This window comes from Ascidia mentula, chromosome 1, assembly GCF_947561715.1.
Source record: "Ascidia mentula chromosome 1, kaAscMent1.1, whole genome shotgun sequence".
Taxonomy (NCBI): Eukaryota; Metazoa; Chordata; class Ascidiacea; order Phlebobranchia; family Ascidiidae; genus Ascidia; species Ascidia mentula.
Window position 1 is genome coordinate 25,865,964 of NC_138566.1, and position 20,423 is coordinate 25,886,386.

General features: G+C 38.7%; 1 protein-coding gene across 1 annotated transcript; it reads left to right on the top strand.

Annotated features, from left to right (window-relative positions):
* Positions 1–2,782: 2,782 nt before the first annotated feature.
* LOC145906429 (uncharacterized) lies at positions 2,783–9,375 on the top strand. The gene is made up of 9 exons (XM_082993848.1): positions 2,783–2,951; positions 3,375–3,504; positions 3,870–3,967; positions 4,424–4,617; positions 5,134–5,740; positions 6,070–6,196; positions 6,746–6,977; positions 7,393–7,896; positions 8,275–9,375. Exons 1-9 carry the CDS (start codon positions 2,860–2,862, stop codon positions 8,481–8,483), a joined length of 2,193 nt encoding a protein of 730 aa, XP_082849974.1. The 5' UTR covers positions 2,783–2,859; the 3' UTR covers positions 8,484–9,375.
* The last annotated feature ends 11,048 nt before the right edge of the window (positions 9,376–20,423 follow it).

Genomic DNA, 20,423 nt, shown 5'->3' on the forward strand with positions numbered 1-20,423 from the left:
ACAGAATTCATTTAAGTTAATTTATAAATTATTTTGCTTAGCATAGTTGTCTTGGGCCAAGAATATCTTGCACAAACATAACAAACAGATTTACAAGGTGTGTGAAATGGTGTAAACTGTTGCTGAAGGCATGACTACACAAACGTGAAATTAATCATACGACAACTTATACTGAACTCGGATTAAGAATAAACGTGACAAAAAGTATTTGCGTCATTACGTATCGACGTAAAGTCCGGAGATGAAACAACTTCCTTCTTTTTATTAACAGGCTGCCCCGTGCACTAAGCGACAATCAAGAACATTAACTTAGCCCACAAGTTAATGGAGCTATTTGCAGGACTCGATGCAACAATCTAGGTGTTGTTGGATCAGTTTTAAGGCGGTTAAAGAAAGTGTCAGGTTCATGCGGACCTCAGTAAACTGTACTCAGCGTTAAGTGAATTGATGTAGAAAGTTGTCTTGTAGTATATGTGTATTGTATAACGTGTAAAGGGTCTTATAATACTTGGGTTGCAAAATAGCTTTTCAATTCACGTCTTTTACAAAGGTGCCAAGTCAAAATACAGCAAATATTTATATTGTATGCATTAGCATTACAGTAAAGGACAATGCTGAAAAGAGTGTCATTATTTATGTTCTATACTGATGTTCGTCGTTGTTGGATATAAAAAGATCGCTGATTGAAAATAACGTTTAAATGCCAGGAGCAGAGGGCGGATATGATCGTGTATTGTGAAGGGAATAGATTTCGTGTTGTTTATAGAATATGCGTAATCGCATAGACAAACAATGGACTTCACATAAATAGCTATGGTATATTCTATGGTCTAAAGTGGAGCGGAGGCAGAAAGTGGTGATTGTTGATACAAAACAATGCGTTGAAGTCACACATTTTTTGCGCTCATATTGACCACAAGCTATAAGTGCAGCTTTACATGTAGTTAACGCAAGAAAACTAGATTCCGAATTTTTGGTTATGATTAGGCTAATTAGGGATTTGTGTGAGTTTCGAAAAGCTGCCATTTGGTTGTTTATGCTCTGAGCAGTTATGTGAGACATTATATTATGTTTGTTGTTTAAATGATTGCGTGACGCCCAGGTGAGCACCCGACGTGTTTAAAAGCGCATGACGTCACAGAAACGACTAGGTTAAGCCGGAGGTTGTTGCGGTGGTTTCCCATGCAAACGAATCAATGCACCAAAGCAAATTTAAAGCGTGTACGTTTCTTAAGATGTAGTTTGAACCCCGGACTAGCACTGAACAAAGCTACATGAAGTAACTTGACTGCGCGTAAGAGTTTTATATACTGAAATGAACACTAAACGCTTGTGATAACAGTAAGAAGCTACGCTAGTGTGAAGAACGCAAACATTTTAACACAACCCTTCTGATTGTCATTCCAGCGGTTTTTTCATTGCTCTGTCATATTCTGGGGAATGGCGATGCTGGTTCCGGGTCGATGTTTAGTTGACCTTCAAGGCAAACGCAAAGGGCATAACTTTCCCTCCTTTTTAAAGCATCTGCACGTAACAGCTGCAAACCACTTGAGTTATCCAAAAAGAGTAACTTCCTTGCGAAGATCGCGACGCCTGTCAAAACCAATATTATGACAGCAAATATCTAAAACCGCTGCCAGATAAAAAAATGTCTGACAAAATACTTATTCCGCATGTAACCCATATGACCGCAGCGATATCAGAAAAAGGCGATGATAATTTAAATACCAAAGGATGTTTAAAATGCTGAGGTTGTCAGGGCTTCACGCACGATGAAAAGACCAAGCAGCAGTTAAGGATAAAAAATAAATGTCGCCTTAATTAATCGAACAGAAGCGGGAAGAACGTGGTAAGAGCAGTTCACCGCAATGAGGTTCGTCAGGTTTTGAATTTACAAGAACAAAGGAGTCGCTCTTTTTTGTGGTCATTTAATTTCCACATACAGAGCATGTAATGGGAAGACCATACACGTATTCCGCAGCCCAAGGCAAACGTTTGTATGTCACTCGTTTTCGGCGTTGAATTTTTAAGCCTGCTCTCTAAAGTGACAGCCTTATGTCAATTTAGACACGACACGATTTTAAAAATTCCCCGACTGGCACTGAGTGACATAGGAAACCCGTCAAAATTTTATTTGGAAACCCAGCTAGCAGTTGGTACGTCAGGCTTTCGGGGTTCATGAAAGGTTACATTCTAGCGTAGCAATATTTAGATTGTCGGAGTGGTAATAACTTTAAATCAGTTAGCATCAGTATGTCTGAAGGCGCATTTAATTGATTCAAAAACATGGTTTAATTTGGTTCACTGAGCATCCTGTTTTGTCGTGCGACAATTTTGCGTTACTCAATTGGTAAACTATTTTTTTGTGATCACAGGTAAACCAGTTGTCTGCAATGTGGTAATGCTTATAATCAAACAAATGAAAAGGGCGGCAAAATTGAGTTTTTTTCTGTTTTTCCTTGTGTTCCAACCGACCTCAGGCAAGTGGTAGAATATTCAGTAAATCACAGCTGCTTCCGTATCCTTTCCATTTGCTAACTTTTATACTGTGCTGACAAGTCAAGGTTAGCGACTACATTTTACAACTTAGGATATGAAGCATTGATTTCTAGAATAATCTCGTTCGAAATAGTAATGCAGAAAGTGCTTGATCTTGGTGATAACTATTATCTTTTCCAACACAAGCCACCGAAATAGCGTGAAAGAACTTCCCTGTAATGCGCTCCTTAAATAAAAAGAAAAAAATTTTTAGTTAACCGTGCAATAATCTTTACAGGCACTATCGAAGAAAAATGCTACAAGGATTTGTTGTTCTTAGTGGACGGTTCCACTTCAGTCAAAGCAGGTAATTTCAGTCAAATGAAGAATGCTATTATTGAAACATCCGCTGCCTTCAACTCGACGATCTCCAAGTATTTGCAAGTGGGGGTGATGCAGTTTTCCGAAAACAGGTGTTTTTATAAATAATTTCTTGTTACTTGAATCTGGGAATCATTCCACACTCTGTTGCAAACGCCGTGGCAATTTCCACCTCTTATACCTAATACTAAAAGCATGAAAACGTATTTTCCAGGGTAAAATCAGGGAAAATATGTTTCGCGAAGCATGGAATAAAACACAGGCGATGCTTTTCAAAGCGAAATATATTTGCCTTAAATTAGAAAAATGATAGATTTAAAATTAATTTAAATAAATGAAAAACAAACATTAGATATTCCTCGTGGACATACTTGTTTTGTAAGATCTTATGCAAAGAAAAGCAATAGTTTTACAGACACCAGTGGAAAATGTGCGAAAAAAAATAATACCTGATATGTTTCAGACATTTTTTGTAGAAGTTACTTCGCTTGTCTGACATAATTGCATTATTTTAGTTCAATCATCACGCCGATCAAACTTGGATCTTGTAAATCTGTGGATTGTTTCAAATCATCGGTAAAACAAAAAGTCAAGCAACCTTTCGGACGAACTTTTACAGCAGCTGCCATTAAACAAGCCACCACGGTAAAACTACCTAAACATTCATGTTATTTTGCAAATTCCTGGATCTATTTCCAAATTTACAATCAATGAGCAATTGGTAATAGAACTGTATGCTTTGTCAATATAGATTTGACCTAATGAAACGAGATAATTCAGAACCCCCTAAAATACAACTTTTTTTATTGATGCCTGAGGTTGTTTGCTATTAAATAACTATTATATATATTTACTTTGCCAGAAAGTTTGAAAACTAGAAAAAACTATATTTACTATGCCAGAAAGTGCTTTTTTGTTGCGAATTTCACGCAATAATTGAAAGTAAGTTTGAGCTGAACTAAAAATACTTTTGTAGTTGTTGAAAAAAAACAGAATTTCGCAAATTTTAGGTCGATTTTGATGCGTCTGCAAATGTCAATATTTCGATCAAACACCTCATCCTTCTAACTGATGGCAGAGCAACCGACTCTAAAATGTTACCGGCCAGGTATAAAAAACATTTGTTGTTTTCCAGCAAGCGAAACAGGAGGGTAATACGGTAGGGATGTGCCTACACAGAAAAGATTCGGAATCGGTCGACATAAATTGAGATATTGAGCGAAAAAATATCGTACGAATGTATTTGTTTTTGGTGCATCGAATTAATTTTATTCTAATGTGCTTACTCGCGTGTTTGTTTCGTACAACCCCATTTTAGAGCATAGAACACAACGATAATGCGTGATTCCGACCGCTACTTTTAAAAGTAAGTGAAACGCATTCAGTGTAGGATTGTTTTCGGCCGACACACCCTTACAACATGGTATTGCGAAAAAAATATACAAAATAGATAAGCCGAAGACTTGTGCATGTTCATTATCAATGTTAAATGCTGACTGAATGCTGTGGCTGTGCTTAGCACGGGGCAGTCGAGTACAGAAGGATTGAATAATAATTTTTGTAGCTACAACCTCACCCGAGACAACAATATCACGGTTTACGTGGTTGGAATCGGTAAGAACGTGAGGCGAAATGAACTTCAGCAAAGCGCCAATGGCGGAAAGTCGATGGATCGAGTTTTTTCGTCGTCGTACGCTGGTCTCGCCTCAGTCATCCATTCGATACTCACAGAGAACCTAACAAATTGCGTTATAAGTGGTAAGTGTTTAATACTAGTTGAAAAACATGACATGCTTTGTTAAATGATTTAAACAAGATTTGCTTTCAACTTAATTTAACTAACTGTGTTCGGGCTGTCAGTATAGGGCGATATTTATAGACATTCAATTGTAGGCAAGTGGAAACCACACCTGACTGTATTAAATTCGTACAAATAAAGCGACTAAAATAGATGCAAACGTTTTAAACCTAATCAGTGAAAGAGGCGAATAATTATTTCCTAGCTGCTATATTTAAACTCGTCGCTATTTCACCCACTGTTGAAACGTTTGCGTTATTTTGCGCAATAACTAATAAATGACGGTGATTAATTCATTCATGCTAGACTATATCTTAATTTCGATCGGAAGATTTGGTAATTGAATATCGCTAAACCAATGAAAACTGTGAGTTGCATGACACATATAATCACAATCTTTTATATTAACAAACGTGCAATTTCAAAGCTTAAAAACGTGTGAAGTTTACAAAGCAAAGCAAATAATGTTTCCGCAGCTTCGTCTCCAGTAACGACAGCCACCACCACTTCACTGCAAACCACAACGCCAACAACAACCATGGAATATGTGAGTCTATTGCCAGAGGACAATCACACTTCTTCAACATACAGCGGAGAAACTACGACGCTACAATCTGCAATAGTATCGGCATTCAGCCTTAGTTCAAACGCAAGTTCACGTGCAACTGCTGACACCACAAAAACTCAAGTCGCCACCACTGTCACCAGCCCAGTGCGAAGTGCGGGTCTCCTGGCTGAGTTTGTGGCGCTTAGTAACGAGAGTTGCGTGAACGTGCCGGATGCCGTAAAGAGGTTTGCAAACGTATCTGCAAAGAAACTGACACTCCACGAAATGAGGCAGCTACATAAACAACCCGTGTGGCCATCACTAGGTGATGCACTTGCTGATATTGAAATCCCACTTCTTTCTCTGGTGGACATAACAACTCGAAAGACCCGTGCCGTCAACTACAGCATTCCTATCAGTTGTTCTGTGCCCGACATCAAATCAGTGACGTCGTTTCCGTTGTCGGCAGCACCCAGTAACGTCAGAATATTTGACGCTAGGATGACGTGTGTATTTTGGGACCCTGACACGAACAGGTAAATTAGGCTTTTGGAGTGCTTGGTATTGAATGTTGAAGTTTCAGTTTAATCGTGCAATGCCCTGTATCTTGTGGTGCTGATAGGCGATTTTTGATTATATTGTACTGAGCAAAACAAAGCCTTTCTACCAGGGTTGATACACTTTCACGGTAAACTGTGAACTGAGTGAACGTGATCATACTCGCCCATAGATAAATTTGTGGGTTTATTTTTGATACGTGATGTAAGCAAGTTTGAATTACGAACACGAAAAACACAAATGCCACGTCACGGTTTCAATCAGATTGCACTAAGATGCGAAAGAAAATTACAACTTTTCCGCGCAGATTTTCTACACATGGAATTACAACAATGAACAGCAAATCGCCTGACTACCTCTGCGTGTCCAATCACACAACCGTATTCGGTGCAATGTTAACCCTGAAAACGTTTACAATTCCCTCTGCTGCAAAGGTAACAAGCATACGGCATGAAGGAAATCTTTACCGTAATAATATTGGCCAAACGTAAGTGGTATACGTGGAAACAATGCGTTCGGGGCAATTTAAAGTGGGAGTATAAACTGATGAGGTAATTTTGAAGATGTTAAACACGTCAAAGTTCTTGAGAAACACTATGCGGTTAGGTGCACTTGATGTGAAGAACCTATTACATGCATTGTGAATGCGTGACGTTTCCAAAAAAAGGAGGCAATGGAGTTAATTACTGGGAAATAGGCTTGGCCTCACAAATTTACACGCCCACCTTGTACGTATTTGATTCAATTCCATTGAGTCAAGTAATAATTTTGCCCTCTTTCAAGTTTTCCTTCTGTTCGTCGCCTTCTTTCGTTTATCATTTTCCATACGGTTACCTCTTGAATATCAATTCAATTAACCACTTCTTTCTTTAAATATCTCGGCCATCACTTTTCTTAGTGTATGACTGCGTAACGTTTATATTGCTATTGACGTCACGAGAAAATTAACATTGCCAGGAAACTAAACCATGCATTTATTTCAGCTTCTTTCGAAAGTGGTCGGGATATTTTCAATTATCTCACTCGTACTCACCCTCGCAGTGCTGTTGAAAGTGAGGCGGCGCCTACGATCCAACCGAACCGTTGTGCAAATAAACTTGAGTTTAGCCTTGTTACTGTTCCACCTTATCTTCATCTTCAATGATTTGGCGATCAGCAATCCCGAAGCTTGTCAATCTGTCGCCGTTCTCTCTCACTTCTTCCTACTGGCATCAAGTAAGAACATAAAAATCTCCCATTTGGTGTATTTATTTAGATCGGCACTAAAAACTAAAACAAACCAAATAATGATAATCTGCTGGTGATAGCAGTCATGTCAGTAGTAATAAACAAGGCAACTGCATGCTGGCAAATGTGATCAGCCCTGTTTGAATCCATGACAAACACTGATTCATATAGTGGTGTACAGTGGTTGTACAACACCGTGGCTAACAATACAAATGTCTGGAAATCATGAACACATAAAGAATATAAATTAAGAGCATTTATTTTTAATTTCGGTTTACGGCAGACACCATGAAACACATCCTGGAATTTGGATCCTAGGTTCAAACACGTTTTTTAATGAAGTTTTGCAGGACCAAGGCAACAAGATATAGCGTCGTAATCCGTATTATACGTTTTCCAATAGTATCGTGGATGCTTCTCGAGGGCATTACCTTGGCTCAACACACGTTCGGCAACGACCTGCGCACGCAGAACACAAAAAAGGATCGGATCCGTAAGATCTCTATAGGATGGGGAATTCCCGTCGTGATTGAAGCAATGGCTTGTGGAGTTGGATTTGGGACGGGAACTTACATGGATTCGACGTCAGGTCTTGCGTCCTATGCGTTTCCACAACTAAACAGATTCTCCAACTGTTGGCTTGAGCCGAAATCCTTGGTCACCATCCTCTTCACACTGGTTCCCGTTGTCGTTGTTCTTGCGATCAACCTCGTCATCTTAGTTAGGTCGGGAGTCTTCGTTTTCCAGATGAGCAAAAAGAGGGAGAAGTTGAAGCCATCGGCGGAGAGGAACAACAGCACCGGAAATCCTTTCCAGGCCAACCACCAGCACATCAAGGCAGCCTTCAGGGGAACTTTGATGTTGCTCCCTGCGCTGGGCATACCGTGGTGTTTAAACATCGTGCAAAGTTAGTTGACTTTGTTGCCAGTATTATGGCTTAATTTACTCATCACGAGATATCATTTCAACAATATCCATAATCGTAGACAGCATTTATTATACAGCGAACACCCATTATTATTTTTTTTTGCTCGTTTGTCGACGTATGTTACCGCGAGCGTGAAGCCCGTGCTCAGATAATGGATCAGTAGATCTCAACAAGAAATTGATCACTTCCAAAATAAATATAAATTCATCGGAAAACGTATATTGTGTCTTTCATTTGACGAACAATAATTAAGCCGATTAAATTAAAACCAGGCTGGACTCCACGTCATGAACCTCCCCTTTCAATTTGACAAGGAAGCGTTAAATGTAAAATAACGAACTAAATTTTGCTTTTCAGTAACGGAGCACGCGTTCCTCTACTGGTCCATCACTGCCACGGGGCTGCAGGGCTTCTTCCTGTTCATGGTGTACGTGGTCCTCAACACAGAAGTTCGTCGCTTGATGACGCGCTCCTGGAAACGAAGTTCCTTGGGGAATTCCCTACACTCGCGGCAGGAAATGCCAAAAGCATTGAAAAACTCGTTACCGCTCGGAGCAACTCGTTAGCCCAGTGGTTCCCAACCAGGGGGGAATTTCCCACTAGGGGGGATTTTGTAATTTGTAGGGAGAATTTGTGTCACAATATTAATCTCTCGTTTAATTTCTGTTCTAATAATTACATTAAAATGTTAATAAAACGATATTTTAGCATACACCAAATTTGTAGGGGAGAATTAGATTTGAATATCGACTGAAAGGGAGCACAGGAAAAATGGTCGGAAACCACTGCGTTAGGTGTGGTTTTTCGCGAAAGTTCGGATGGCAAGCCCGTGACTGCGATCAAAAAGTTCTTACAGGTTTGAACAAAAATGTGCAAAATTTACTGCATGTTTCTCACGAAATGCAATGAGCAGTTTGGAAAACCTTTCATATTCAACCGGTGTGTGTTTAGAAGCAACAAGTCGCATCTAATTAAGAATATTACCAAGTGAAATTTCTGTTAATTGTTTGATAAATGTGGACTGTTAACTAGTTGCCTCGTCTATAAAATATACAAAAATCCGTTGATTTATTAACACATATTGGCAAAATGTGATAATCAGCATTGAGCTGTTGTGCAATATTTTATGGTCATATGATGGACGCTATGTCCTATTCATCTCAGTGGCTCTGCACAATTCAGTAAAACGAGTATTTTATGAGATAATCTTTTTTTCTACTTTATTTGTTGTTTATTTTATTGTTGTGTTTTCATTGTGTTTACATTTTCCCATCTAAAGTTCAAAACTTTAAAATGCAGATAGTTTTTGAAGGTCTGTGACATACTGTGTTGATTATCAATGCATAAAATACCAGCAAAGCATTGCATTCCATTTTTGTCCAGACATTTAATCTTTGCTTGAAATGTGTTTTATTTCCTGGCACACTTCCAACATTTTTGTACATTTTGCAATAAAAAAACCACTGAGTTGAAAGTGTGTGATATACTATATAACTAAACCATCCATCACCAGTATTGGCCGCTTCCCTCCAACCGAAATTCCTTCGCCACAATAGCGCCGATGAACTCGACTACTTGCCTAGCGGAAGTGACGTCGTCGGTAAAGAACACTCCGCCACAATGGATGTGAATCACGTGACCGCAAGCGATCAAGCTGAGTTCGCTCTGCAAAAGCAAAACAGTCTGTTATAAGAAGCTGAACGTGTCTTGATTCCGCAAAAAAACAGTGATTGCCATCTATTGTTTCATATTTCCCATTCAAACTCAAACAACAAAAACTATTTAAAGGTGTTGTTTGAATGTCATGCTCTTGGTGAACACAAATAACTCGACAAAATAAACAACATGACGCTCAACTCGTTGTTTTAACTCGGCAAAGTTACTTTGTAATAAGTGGAACTCGTTTCTTTGCTTCCGACATCGACCGCCACAACTCGGCGTCCACCTTCACTCAGATGTGAGTGAACCAAACTCAATTCCCGAGTAAACTCTATCCACTTCAGCGGGGAATTACCTAATATGACACAGCACTCATTATTTTCAGTGTTACATGAGGATTGTACACGAGTGCATAGGAAGGTATTGTATTTATATGAAGCAACCGGTTCGAATTAATATCCGCTAGTTTAGTTGGAATATATTTAAAAAAAATCGATTTCACCAAAATAGGGATTATCATAAACTGCAAAACACCTCCATGAAAATCACAGCAATTTATCCATTGTTTGTCATGCAGTAGATCCTCATATGAATTCTAAGAGGAATTTACTTGCATTTAACTTGTTTTTATCGTATACCTGTTAACCTTATGTGATCGCTTTCCACGTTAATGTCAACCGACCTGTGTTAAGAGGGTGGGAAACCACAACAACAGACTTTGCGTCATTCCATGACGTCAAGAAATGACGCAAAAACGCGGTTGCTCTGAAAAGACGCAGTAGCGGAAGTCCCGCTGCGCACATTGGTTCTAATGAAGTGATGACCCGTCTGATTTGACCTTGTGTCAGAAGGTCACCGTTTTCCTCGGCTAGCTGATATCCGGCATACGATATCTATGAATAGGCGTTAGTTGAAATATGAAAAAGCTTAACCGAGCTCATGCTAATAAATAAAAGTGTTGTGAAGAAGGATATTGCTTGGGCTTGCATAAAGATCTTACTGAGTAACATTTGATTATAGAAACACAATTGAAATCAATATGCGTTGACAAATGGAGCCGACAAAACAACTAATGGAATCGACTTTGTAATTTCTGTGGTCATTTCAGTTTGCTTTATAATAAAGCACTGAAGCGCAAGGCAGCAAATAAACAAAACACTCATCAGAGAAAACTTTGACTAAACTTTTCCTGTCAACTTGTTGAGAAAGCGTTTTCACCTATCCACTGCAGGTACATTTGGCGGTCTAATGACGTCATAACCGGTTTGATTGCAATGTGTTGTCGATACATCCACTAGAAGCGCCACAGAGTTGCGTTGTGATTTGTTATCTGTCACCGTTAACTCGTTGTCTGTAAATGGATAAAATGTTCTAAATAGAAAATATTGGTTTCGACAAAACAACAGTTTTTTTGCAAAAACCTTCGTGAGTGAACGAGGCGTGAATTCGACTCTCCACTTCGCTTGGTGGCGCTGGAGAGTACACCAGAGGTGGCTTAGTTGGATTTCGATTTGGTTGTAACGTTCCATTTTCGAGTATTATCTGTTTTGTCCCTGCAAACTAAAAATAAAATAAAAAACTTGTATAATTGCAATGAGGATAACAGAAATGAATCGATAGACGTTGTAGATTGGGATATTTCCACATGAAAAGCCTTTCGCAAACGTTAACAGCTACCAGCACAGACAATACATAGTTTACCAGATCTGCCAAACTTTGTTTTTATCTAGAATTAATCATTTTCCTTGCCTGATTTTTCTCTGTCGCATGACGTGTTGTAGAAAATTACGTCATCAATTGCAATATCTCCGTAATAACTATTGACGTCTGCTTTGATTATCAGACGAAAAGAATGAAGTTTATATGACGTCAACAATATATCGATATACGTCATTTCCCAGGCAGCTACGTCATCGTACTTTAATGATGACTTAGTCCACAACTTTACTTTCGTCTTCTGCAAAGCCAAGATCAACGTCGGGAGACAATTTAATACATAACCCACATATACGTATACAAACTAATTTTAATATTTATTGAGTTGTCTTCGTTAATAAAGACAAAGTTATTCACATACACTCTACATTAATTTATTTCTTGCTGTCTTGTCTTCATAAAGTAATGCAAAATTAGGTAGTTACCAACCGAATCAACGTCCTCCAGCAAGACTGTTAAATTCCCGGCGTCGTATCCACGTATGTGATGCCAGAAGGTGAAGCAAAACTCGAGGTTGGAAGCCACATTTAGGGTGGGGCTTACTAAGCGAGCTACGTCACCAGTTGATTGCTGATTGGATGCAATATATGCATACATTTCCTCTTTAAAATGAAATTACATTGTTAATAAAAAAGGGAAGATGAGCAAAAGCGAGAGAATTTAGGACAAACAACTCAGTTATTTTCGGAGAAACAGCACAGATTAATTCCTTCCATTTACGATATTTCTGGAGGAATAAACAATTAAGTGCTTCCATCCACAGTATGAATTTCACCGTAAGAAAGAGTTTCGGTCGAAGTCACAGTTCAGTGCACTCGCCCCTCTTGTAGTCGTTGCTCGAACCTCTGTTTCTGCGTTTGTAAAATATTCTCGATAAAAGGTTACAATTTCGAAGTTTTGCTCAAACAATGGTTAAATAAACAATTTTGTCAAAAGTTTAATTTCAAAATTTCCAAATTGCTTGCTTAAGGAAAAAAACAACAATCACCACTTGTTTATCGTTTACCTTCCTTTGACGTCACAAAGCATGCACCTTCTATCAAACTGACGTCATCAACCGCAATATAACCTTCCTCATATTTCGCCACGTGGATCTCGATGTCGTATCTCCCTGGCTTGTGTATTGACAAACTGGAATACGAAACGTTTATGTTTTATTTTAATAAATGATGACCTGGTATGTGTGCGTCTGTGACGTAGGTGGACCTAAATCTTGGTGTTGACAAAACACTCTGTGAGTTTCAGCATGTAAAGTTTTGAGTTTGAAACTTCGCCTCACTGGGAAGAAAACTGAGTCCTTGATTGGAAATTATTTTAATAAAAAACTGAGCCACATGTTAAACAATTGGAAAAGAAACCCCAACAAGCGATTCTTAAATTTATAAATTTGGAATTTGTTATTTTTTTCAAGCCCAGAGGTTACATGAGACCTTTTAAAAGGCTAAATTCTGTCAGGAAGCAACACATCATTAATTATTTTATATTTACAGAAACTTACAGCAACACATACTTATTACAGTAATTTGATTTTGCAGACAAAAAGATAATGCCTGAACGAGGGCTAGAGTGTCCTAGAATTAATCTTATATCAAAGAGCGACCAATCAACTGTTTCAATACAATGTTTGGAGAGCCAATATTATGCTAAAAATCTAACCTGGTTAAGTCACCAATGTATGATAAAATATGATTAGAAACCTTTCGAACATCAAGTACAACTTCTTAAGGATAGAAACACAAATAATGACATTTCAGCAGTTGAAATTAGGCCTACATGCTATCATCTGCTAACCTTAAAAGATGCTCATTTCCTTAGGTTTCTATTAATTGGAAGTTAGTGCGCAAACGTTAGCACACTGACAAATAATTTAAATCAATCAATCAAATTCTGTCGTGAACAAATCTTTTGTACTCACGTCCAAATCTTTGAATTCTTTTGCAATTTTTGAAGGTGTATCACCAGGGTAGGAGGAACCCAGTTTTCTGTTGTTGGATGAACTCCTTATGGGTTTTTACATTATTCGTGCTTCTAAGTTGGTCGGACGCCCGGACCAATGACGATTCTCATACAGGTTTTTAACGCTTCAAAGCAAAGAAAATGATTCAAAAGCATTCATTCCATTTACTTTACAAAGTTTTTCTAAAAATACTTCTTCCTGTCACTTTCATTTAGGTTTATTTTGCTCAAAACTGTTTCGAAATGTTGCATTTGAAAGAAAATAGTTTTTGTTGGTAAACATTCCCGGGGAAAGCACCGCGTAGGCCTACTGCATTCACAACGATTGAAAAAAAATATGCAGTTATACCATAGAAATTTGCTCAGCATAGTTGTCTTGGACCAAGGATATCTTGCAAAAAAATTGGATCAGTTTTGAGGCGGTTAAGGATGGTGTCGGGTTCATGCGGGCCTCAGTAAACTGTACTCAGCGTTAATTGAATTGATGTAGAAAGTTGTCTTGTAGTATATGTATATTGTATAAGGTGTAAAGGGTCTTATAATACTTAGGTTGCAAAATAGCTTTTCAATTCACGTCCTTTACAAAGGTGCCAAGTCAAAATAAAGTAAAGAAAATATTACATTGTATGCATTAGCATTACAGTAAAAGGACAATGCTGAAAAAAGAGTGTCATTATTTATGTTCTATACTGATGTTCGTCGTTGTTGGATATAAAAAGATTGGTACAAAAAACATTTAAATTCCAGGGGCGGAGGGAGTATATGATCGTGTATTGTGAAGGAAATAGATTTCGTTTTTTTTTTATAAAATATGCGTAAGTGTGGTGATTGTTGATACAAAACAATGCGTTGAAGTCACACAGTTTTGGCGCTCATATTGACCACAAGCTATAAGTGCAGCTTTACATGTTGTTAACGCAAGAAAACTAGATTCCGAAATATTGGTTATGATTAGGCTAATTACGGATTTGTGTGAGTTTCGAAAAGCTGCCATTTGGTTGTTTATGCTCTGAGCAGTTATGTGAGACATTATATGATGTTTGTTGTTTAAATGATTGAGTGACGCCCAGGTGAGCACCCGACGTGTTTAGAAGTGCATGACGTCACAGAAAACGATAAAGTTAAAGCCGGAGGTTGCTGCGGTGGTTTCCGATGCAAACGAATCAATGCACCAAAGCAAAGTGTGTACGTTTCTGAATATGTATTTTGAACCCCGGACTAGCACTAAAGCCACATGAAGTAACTTGACTGCGCGTAGGTTTCATATACTGGAACTGAGCATTAAACGCTTGTGATAACAGTAAGGTGCCACGCTAGTGTGAAGAACGCAAACATTTTAACACTACCCTTTCCAATGCCATTCCAGCGTTTCATTGCTCTGTCATATTCTGGGGAATGGCGATGCTGGTTCCGGGTCGATGCTTAGTTGACCTTAAAGGCAAACGCTAAAGGCATAACTTTCTCTCCTCTTTATCATCATTCACAGCGAAAAACCACTTGAGTTATCCCAAAAGAGTAACTTCCTTGCGAAGATCGCGCCGCCAATATGTCAAAACCAATGTTATGACAGCAATTATCTAAAAACCGCTGCCAGATCAAAATTGTCTGATGAAATGCTTATTCCGCATGTAACCCATATGACCGCAGCGATATCAGAAAAAGGCGATGATAATTTAAATACCAAAGGATATTTAAAATGCTGAGGTTGTCAGGGCTTCACGCACGATAAAAAGACGAAGCAAGGATAATAAATAAATGTTGTCTTAAATAACCGAACAGATGCGGGAAGCACGAGGTAAGAGCAGTTTACCGCAATGAGGTTCGTCGAAATTTTATTTTGAAACCCAGCTAGCAGTTGGTACGTCAGGCTTCATGAAAGGTTACACTTTAGTGTAGCAACATATTGTAGTAGTGGTAATAACTTTGAATCAGTTAGCATCAGTATGTCTGAAGGCGCATTTAATTGATTCAAAAACATGTTTTAATCTGGTTCACTGATTTGCATCCTGTTTTGTCGTGCGACAGTTTTGCGTTACTCAATTGTTAAACTATTTTTTTGTGATCACAGGTAAACCAGTTGTCTGCAATGTGGTAATGCTTATAATCAAACAAATGGAAAGAGCGGCAAAATTGAGCTTTTTTCTGTTTTTTCTTGTATCCCAACCAACCTCAGGCAAGTGGTAAAAAATTCAGTAAATCACAGCTGCTTCCGTATCCTTTCCATTTACCCACTGCTATTGAAACTATAAGAAAGGGTAGAAAACAAATGATGACTGCTAATAATGAAATCCAAAGGTTTCTGACAATTTCTAAAGTTAACTTTTATACTTTTCTGACAAGTCAAGGTTAGCGACTGCATTTTACAACTTAGGATATGAAGCATTGATTTCTAGAATAATCTCGTTCGAAATAGTAATGCAGAAAGTGCTTGATCTTGGTGATTACTATCATCTTTTCCAACACAAGCCACCGAAATAACACGAAAGGACTTTCCCTGTAATGCGCTCCTTAAATAAAAAGAAAATATTTTCAGTTAACCGTGCAATAATCTTTACAGGCAAAGTTGAAGAAAAATGCTATCAGGATTTGTTGTTCTTGGTGGACGGTTCCGGTTCAATCGCGGAACATAATTTCATTGAAATAAAGAATGCTATTATCGAAACATCCGCTGCCTTCAACTCAACGATCTCCAAGTATTTGCAAGTGGGGGTGATGCAGTTTTCCTCGTCCAGGTTTTTAAACAAGTCTTTTCAATTGATTGTGGGAATCAATCCACGTTCTATTGCAATCGCCGTGGCAATTTCAACCTCTTGTATGCTAAAGGCATATAAACGTATTTTCTAGAGTGAAATCAGTCAGTTTTCTTATTTAGGGAAAATATATTTCGCTTTGGGAAGCATTGAATAAGATGCTTTGTAAAGCGAAATATATTTGTGCAATAAAGCAATATTTGCATAGATACCAACTGTGCTGAAAAAATTAGACCTTAGGTTTCAGACTTTCTTGAAAGTTCCTTCGCTTGTCTGACATAATTGCATTTTTTTAGTTCAATCTCGACGCCGATCAAACTTGGATCTTGTAAGTCTGTGGATTGTTTTAAATCATCGGTCAAACAAAAAGTCATCAAAACTGGCGGACTAACTTATACAGCAACTGCCATCAAACGAGCAACAACGGTAAAACTACCCAAAAACGCAGGTTATTTCGCACATTCCTGGACTTCCTTCCCAACAATGTCAATATAAATTTGCCCCCATGTAATGAGATAAATCAGAACCCCCTAAAATACAGCTTTTTTAGTGATGCGGGAGGTTGTTTGTTATTAAGTAACTAATATATATTTACTATACCGTAAAGTTTGAAAATTTGTGCTTTATTGTTGCGAATTTCACGCAATAATCTAATGTCAGCTTGAGCTGAACAAAATATACTTCTGTAGTTGTTGAAAAAAAACAGCAGAATTTCGCAAATTTTAGGTCGATTTTGCTGCGTCTGCAAATGTCAATATTTCAATGAAATACATCATCCTTTTTACCGATGGCGAAGCAACCGACTCTGGAATGTTACCGGCCAGGTATAAAAAACATTTGTTGTTTTCCAGCAAGTAAAACATGAGGGTAATACGGTAGGGATGTGCGGGCACAGAAAAGATTCGGAATCGGCCGTAATAAATTGACATATTGAGCGTAAAAAAATATCGCACGAATGCATTTGGTTTTTGGTGCATCGAATTAATTTTATTCTAATGTCCTTGGTCGCGTGTTTGCTTCGTACAAGCCAATTTTAGAGCATAGAACACAACGATAAAGCGTGATTCCTACCGCTGCTTTTAAAAGAAAGTGAAACGCATTCAGTGTAGGATCGGTTGACACACCCTTACAACATGGTATTGCGAAAAAATATACAAAATAGATGACACCAAGATTTTTGCATGTTCGTTATCAATGCTAAATGCTGACTGAATGCTGTGGCTGTGCTTAGCACGGGGCAGTCGAGTACAGAAGGATTGAATAATAATTTTTGTAGCTACAACCTCACCCGAGACAACAATATCACAGTTTACGTGGTTGGAATCGGAAACCACGTGAATCTAAAGGAGCTTCAGCAAAGCGCCAATGGCGGAAAGTCGATGGATCGAGTTTTTTTGTCGTCGTACGCTGGTCTCGCCTCAGTCATCAATTTGATACTCACAAGGAACCTAACACATTGCGTGATAAGTTGTAAGTGTTGAATACTAGTTGAAAAATATGACATATGTTAAATTCTTTAAATATGATTTGCTTTAAACTTAATTCAACTAATTGTGTTCGGGTCGTCAGTATAGGGCGATATTTATAGACATTCAATTGCACTAGGCAGTGGAAACCACACCTGACTGTATTAAATTCTTACAAATAAAGCGACTAAAATAGATGCAAACGTTTTAAACCTAATCACTGAAATAAGCGATTAATCATTTTCTAGCTGCTATATTTAAACTCGTCGCTATTTCACCCACTGTTGAAACGTTTGCGTTATTTTGCGCAATAACTGATGACGGTGATTAATTCATTCATGCTAGACTATACTTAATTTCGATAGGAAGATTTCGTAATTGAATATCGCTAAACCAATGAAAACTGTGAGTTGCTAGACACATATATTCACAGGCATGTGGCTCTTTTTAATTAACAAACGTGCAATTTCATAGCTTAAAAACGTGTGAAGTTTACAAAGCAAAGCAATTAATGTTTCATTTGATTTCCGCAGCTTCGTCTCCAGTAACGACAGCCACCACCACTTCACTGCAAACCACAACGCCAACGCCAACAACAACCATGGAATATGTGATTCTATTGCCAGAGGACAATCACACTTCTTCAACATACAGCGCAGAAACTACGACGCTACAATCTGCAATAGTATCGGCATTCAGCCTTAGTTCAAACGCAAGTTCACGTGCAACTGCTGACACCACAAAAACTCAAGTCGCCACCACTGTCACCAGCCCAGTGCGAAGTGCGGGTCTCCTGGCTGAGTTTGTGGCGCTTAGTAACGAGAGTTGCGTGAACGTGCCGGATGCCGTAAAGAGGTTTGCGAACGCATCTGCAAAGAAACTGACACTCCCCGAAATGAGGCAGCTACATAAACAACCCGTGTGGCCATCACTAGGTGATGCACTTGCTAATATTGAAATACCACTTCTTTCTCTGGTGGACATAACAACTCGAAAGACCCGTGCCGTCAACTACAGCATTCCTATCAGTTGCTCTGTTCCCGACATCAAATCAGTGACGTCGTTTCCGTTGTCGGCAGCACCCAGTAACGTCAGAATATTTGACGCTAGGATGACGTGTGTATTTTGGGACCCTGACACGAACAGGTAAATTAGGCTTTTGGAGTGCTTGGTATTGAATGTTGGAGTTTCGGTTAAATCGTGCAATGCCCTGTATCTTGTGGTGCTGTTAGGCGATTTTTGATTATATTGTACTGCGCAAAACAAAGCCTTTCTACCAGGGTTGACACACTTTCACGATAAACTGTGAACTGAGTGAACGTGATCACACTCGCCCATAGATAAATTTGTGGGTTTATTTTTGATACGTGATGTAAGCAAGTTACGAACACGAAAAACACAAATGCCACGTCATGGTTTCAATCAGATTGCACTAAGATGCGAAAGGAAATTACAACTTTACCGCGCAGATTTTCTACACATGGAATTACAACAATGAACAGCAAATCGCCTGACTACCTCTGCGTGTCCAATCACACAACCGTATTCGGTGCAATGTTAACCCTGAAAACGTTTACAATTCCCACTGCTGCAAAGGTAACAAGCAAACGGCCAGAAGGAAATCTTTAATTTTCCAAACGTAAATGATATACGTGGAAACAATGCGTTCGGGTGCAATTTAAAGTAGGTGTGTAAACTGATGAGGTAATTTTGAAGATGTTACATACGTCAAAGTTCTTGAGAAACACTATGCAGTTAGATGCACTTGATGTGAAGAACCTATTACATGCATTGTGAATGCGTGACGTTTCTAAAATAGGAGGCAATGAAGTTAATTACTGGGAAATAGGCTTGGCCACACAAATGTACACGCCTACCTTGTACGTATTTGATTCAACTCCATTGAGTCAAGTAATAATTTTTCCCTCTTTCAAGTTTTGCCTCTGTTTGTTAACCACTTCTTGCGTTAAATATCTCGGCCATAACTTTTCTTAGTGTATGACTGCGTTATGTTTATTTTGCTATTGACGTCACGAGAAAATTAACGTTGACGGGAAACTAAACCATGCATTTATTTCAGCTTCTTTCGAAAGTGGTCGGGATATTTTCAATTATCTCACTCGTACTCACCCTCGCAGTGCTGTTGAAAGTGAGGCGGCGTTTACGATCGAACCGAACCGTTGTGCAAATAAACTTAAGTTTAGCCTTGCTACTGTTCCACCTTATCTTCATCTTCAATGATTTGGCGATCAGCAATCCAGAAGCTTGTGAATCTGTCGCCGTTCTCTCTCATTTCTTCCTACTGGCATCAAGTAAGAACATAAAAATCTCCCATTTGGTGTATTTATTTATATCGGCACTGAAAAGTAAGACAAACAAAATAACGATAAATCAGTAATAAACAAGGCAACTGCAGTCAGATTTGATCAGCCCTGATCGAATCCATGTCAAAGGTTGATTCATATAGTGGTGTACAGTGGTTGTACAACACCGTGGCTAACATTATAAATGTCTGGACATTATGAACACCTAAAGACAACGAATTAAGAGCATTTATTTTTTATTTCGGTTTACGGCAGACACCATGAAACATATCCTGGAATTTGAATCCTAGGTTCAAACACGTTTTTTTAATGAAGCTGTGCAGGACCAAGGCAACAAGATATAGCGTCGTAAATCGTACTATACATTTTCCATTAGTATCGTGGATGCTTCTCGAGGGCATTACCTTGGCTCAACACACGTTCGGCAACGACCTGCGCACGCAGAACACCAAAAAGGATCGGATCCGTAAGATCTCCATAGGATGGGGAATTCCCGTCGTGATTGAAGCAATGGCTTGTGGAGTTGGATTTGGGACGGGAACTTACATGGATTCGACGTCAGGTCTTGCGTCCTATGCGTTTCCACAACTAAACAGATTCTCCAACTGTTGGCTCGATCCCAAATCCTTGGTCAC

Coding starts and splice junctions, on each gene's coding strand:
- LOC145906429 (XM_082993848.1), top strand. CDS start 2,860: ATGAAGAATGCTATTATTGAAACATCCGCTGCCTTCAACTCGACGATC. Junction 5,741..6,069: donor TGGGACCCTGACACGAACAG/GTAAATTAGGCT, acceptor TTTTCCGCGCAG/ATTTTCTACACATGGAATTA. Junction 6,978..7,392: donor CTTCTTCCTACTGGCATCAA/GTAAGAACATAA, acceptor GTTTTCCAATAG/TATCGTGGATGCTTCTCGAG.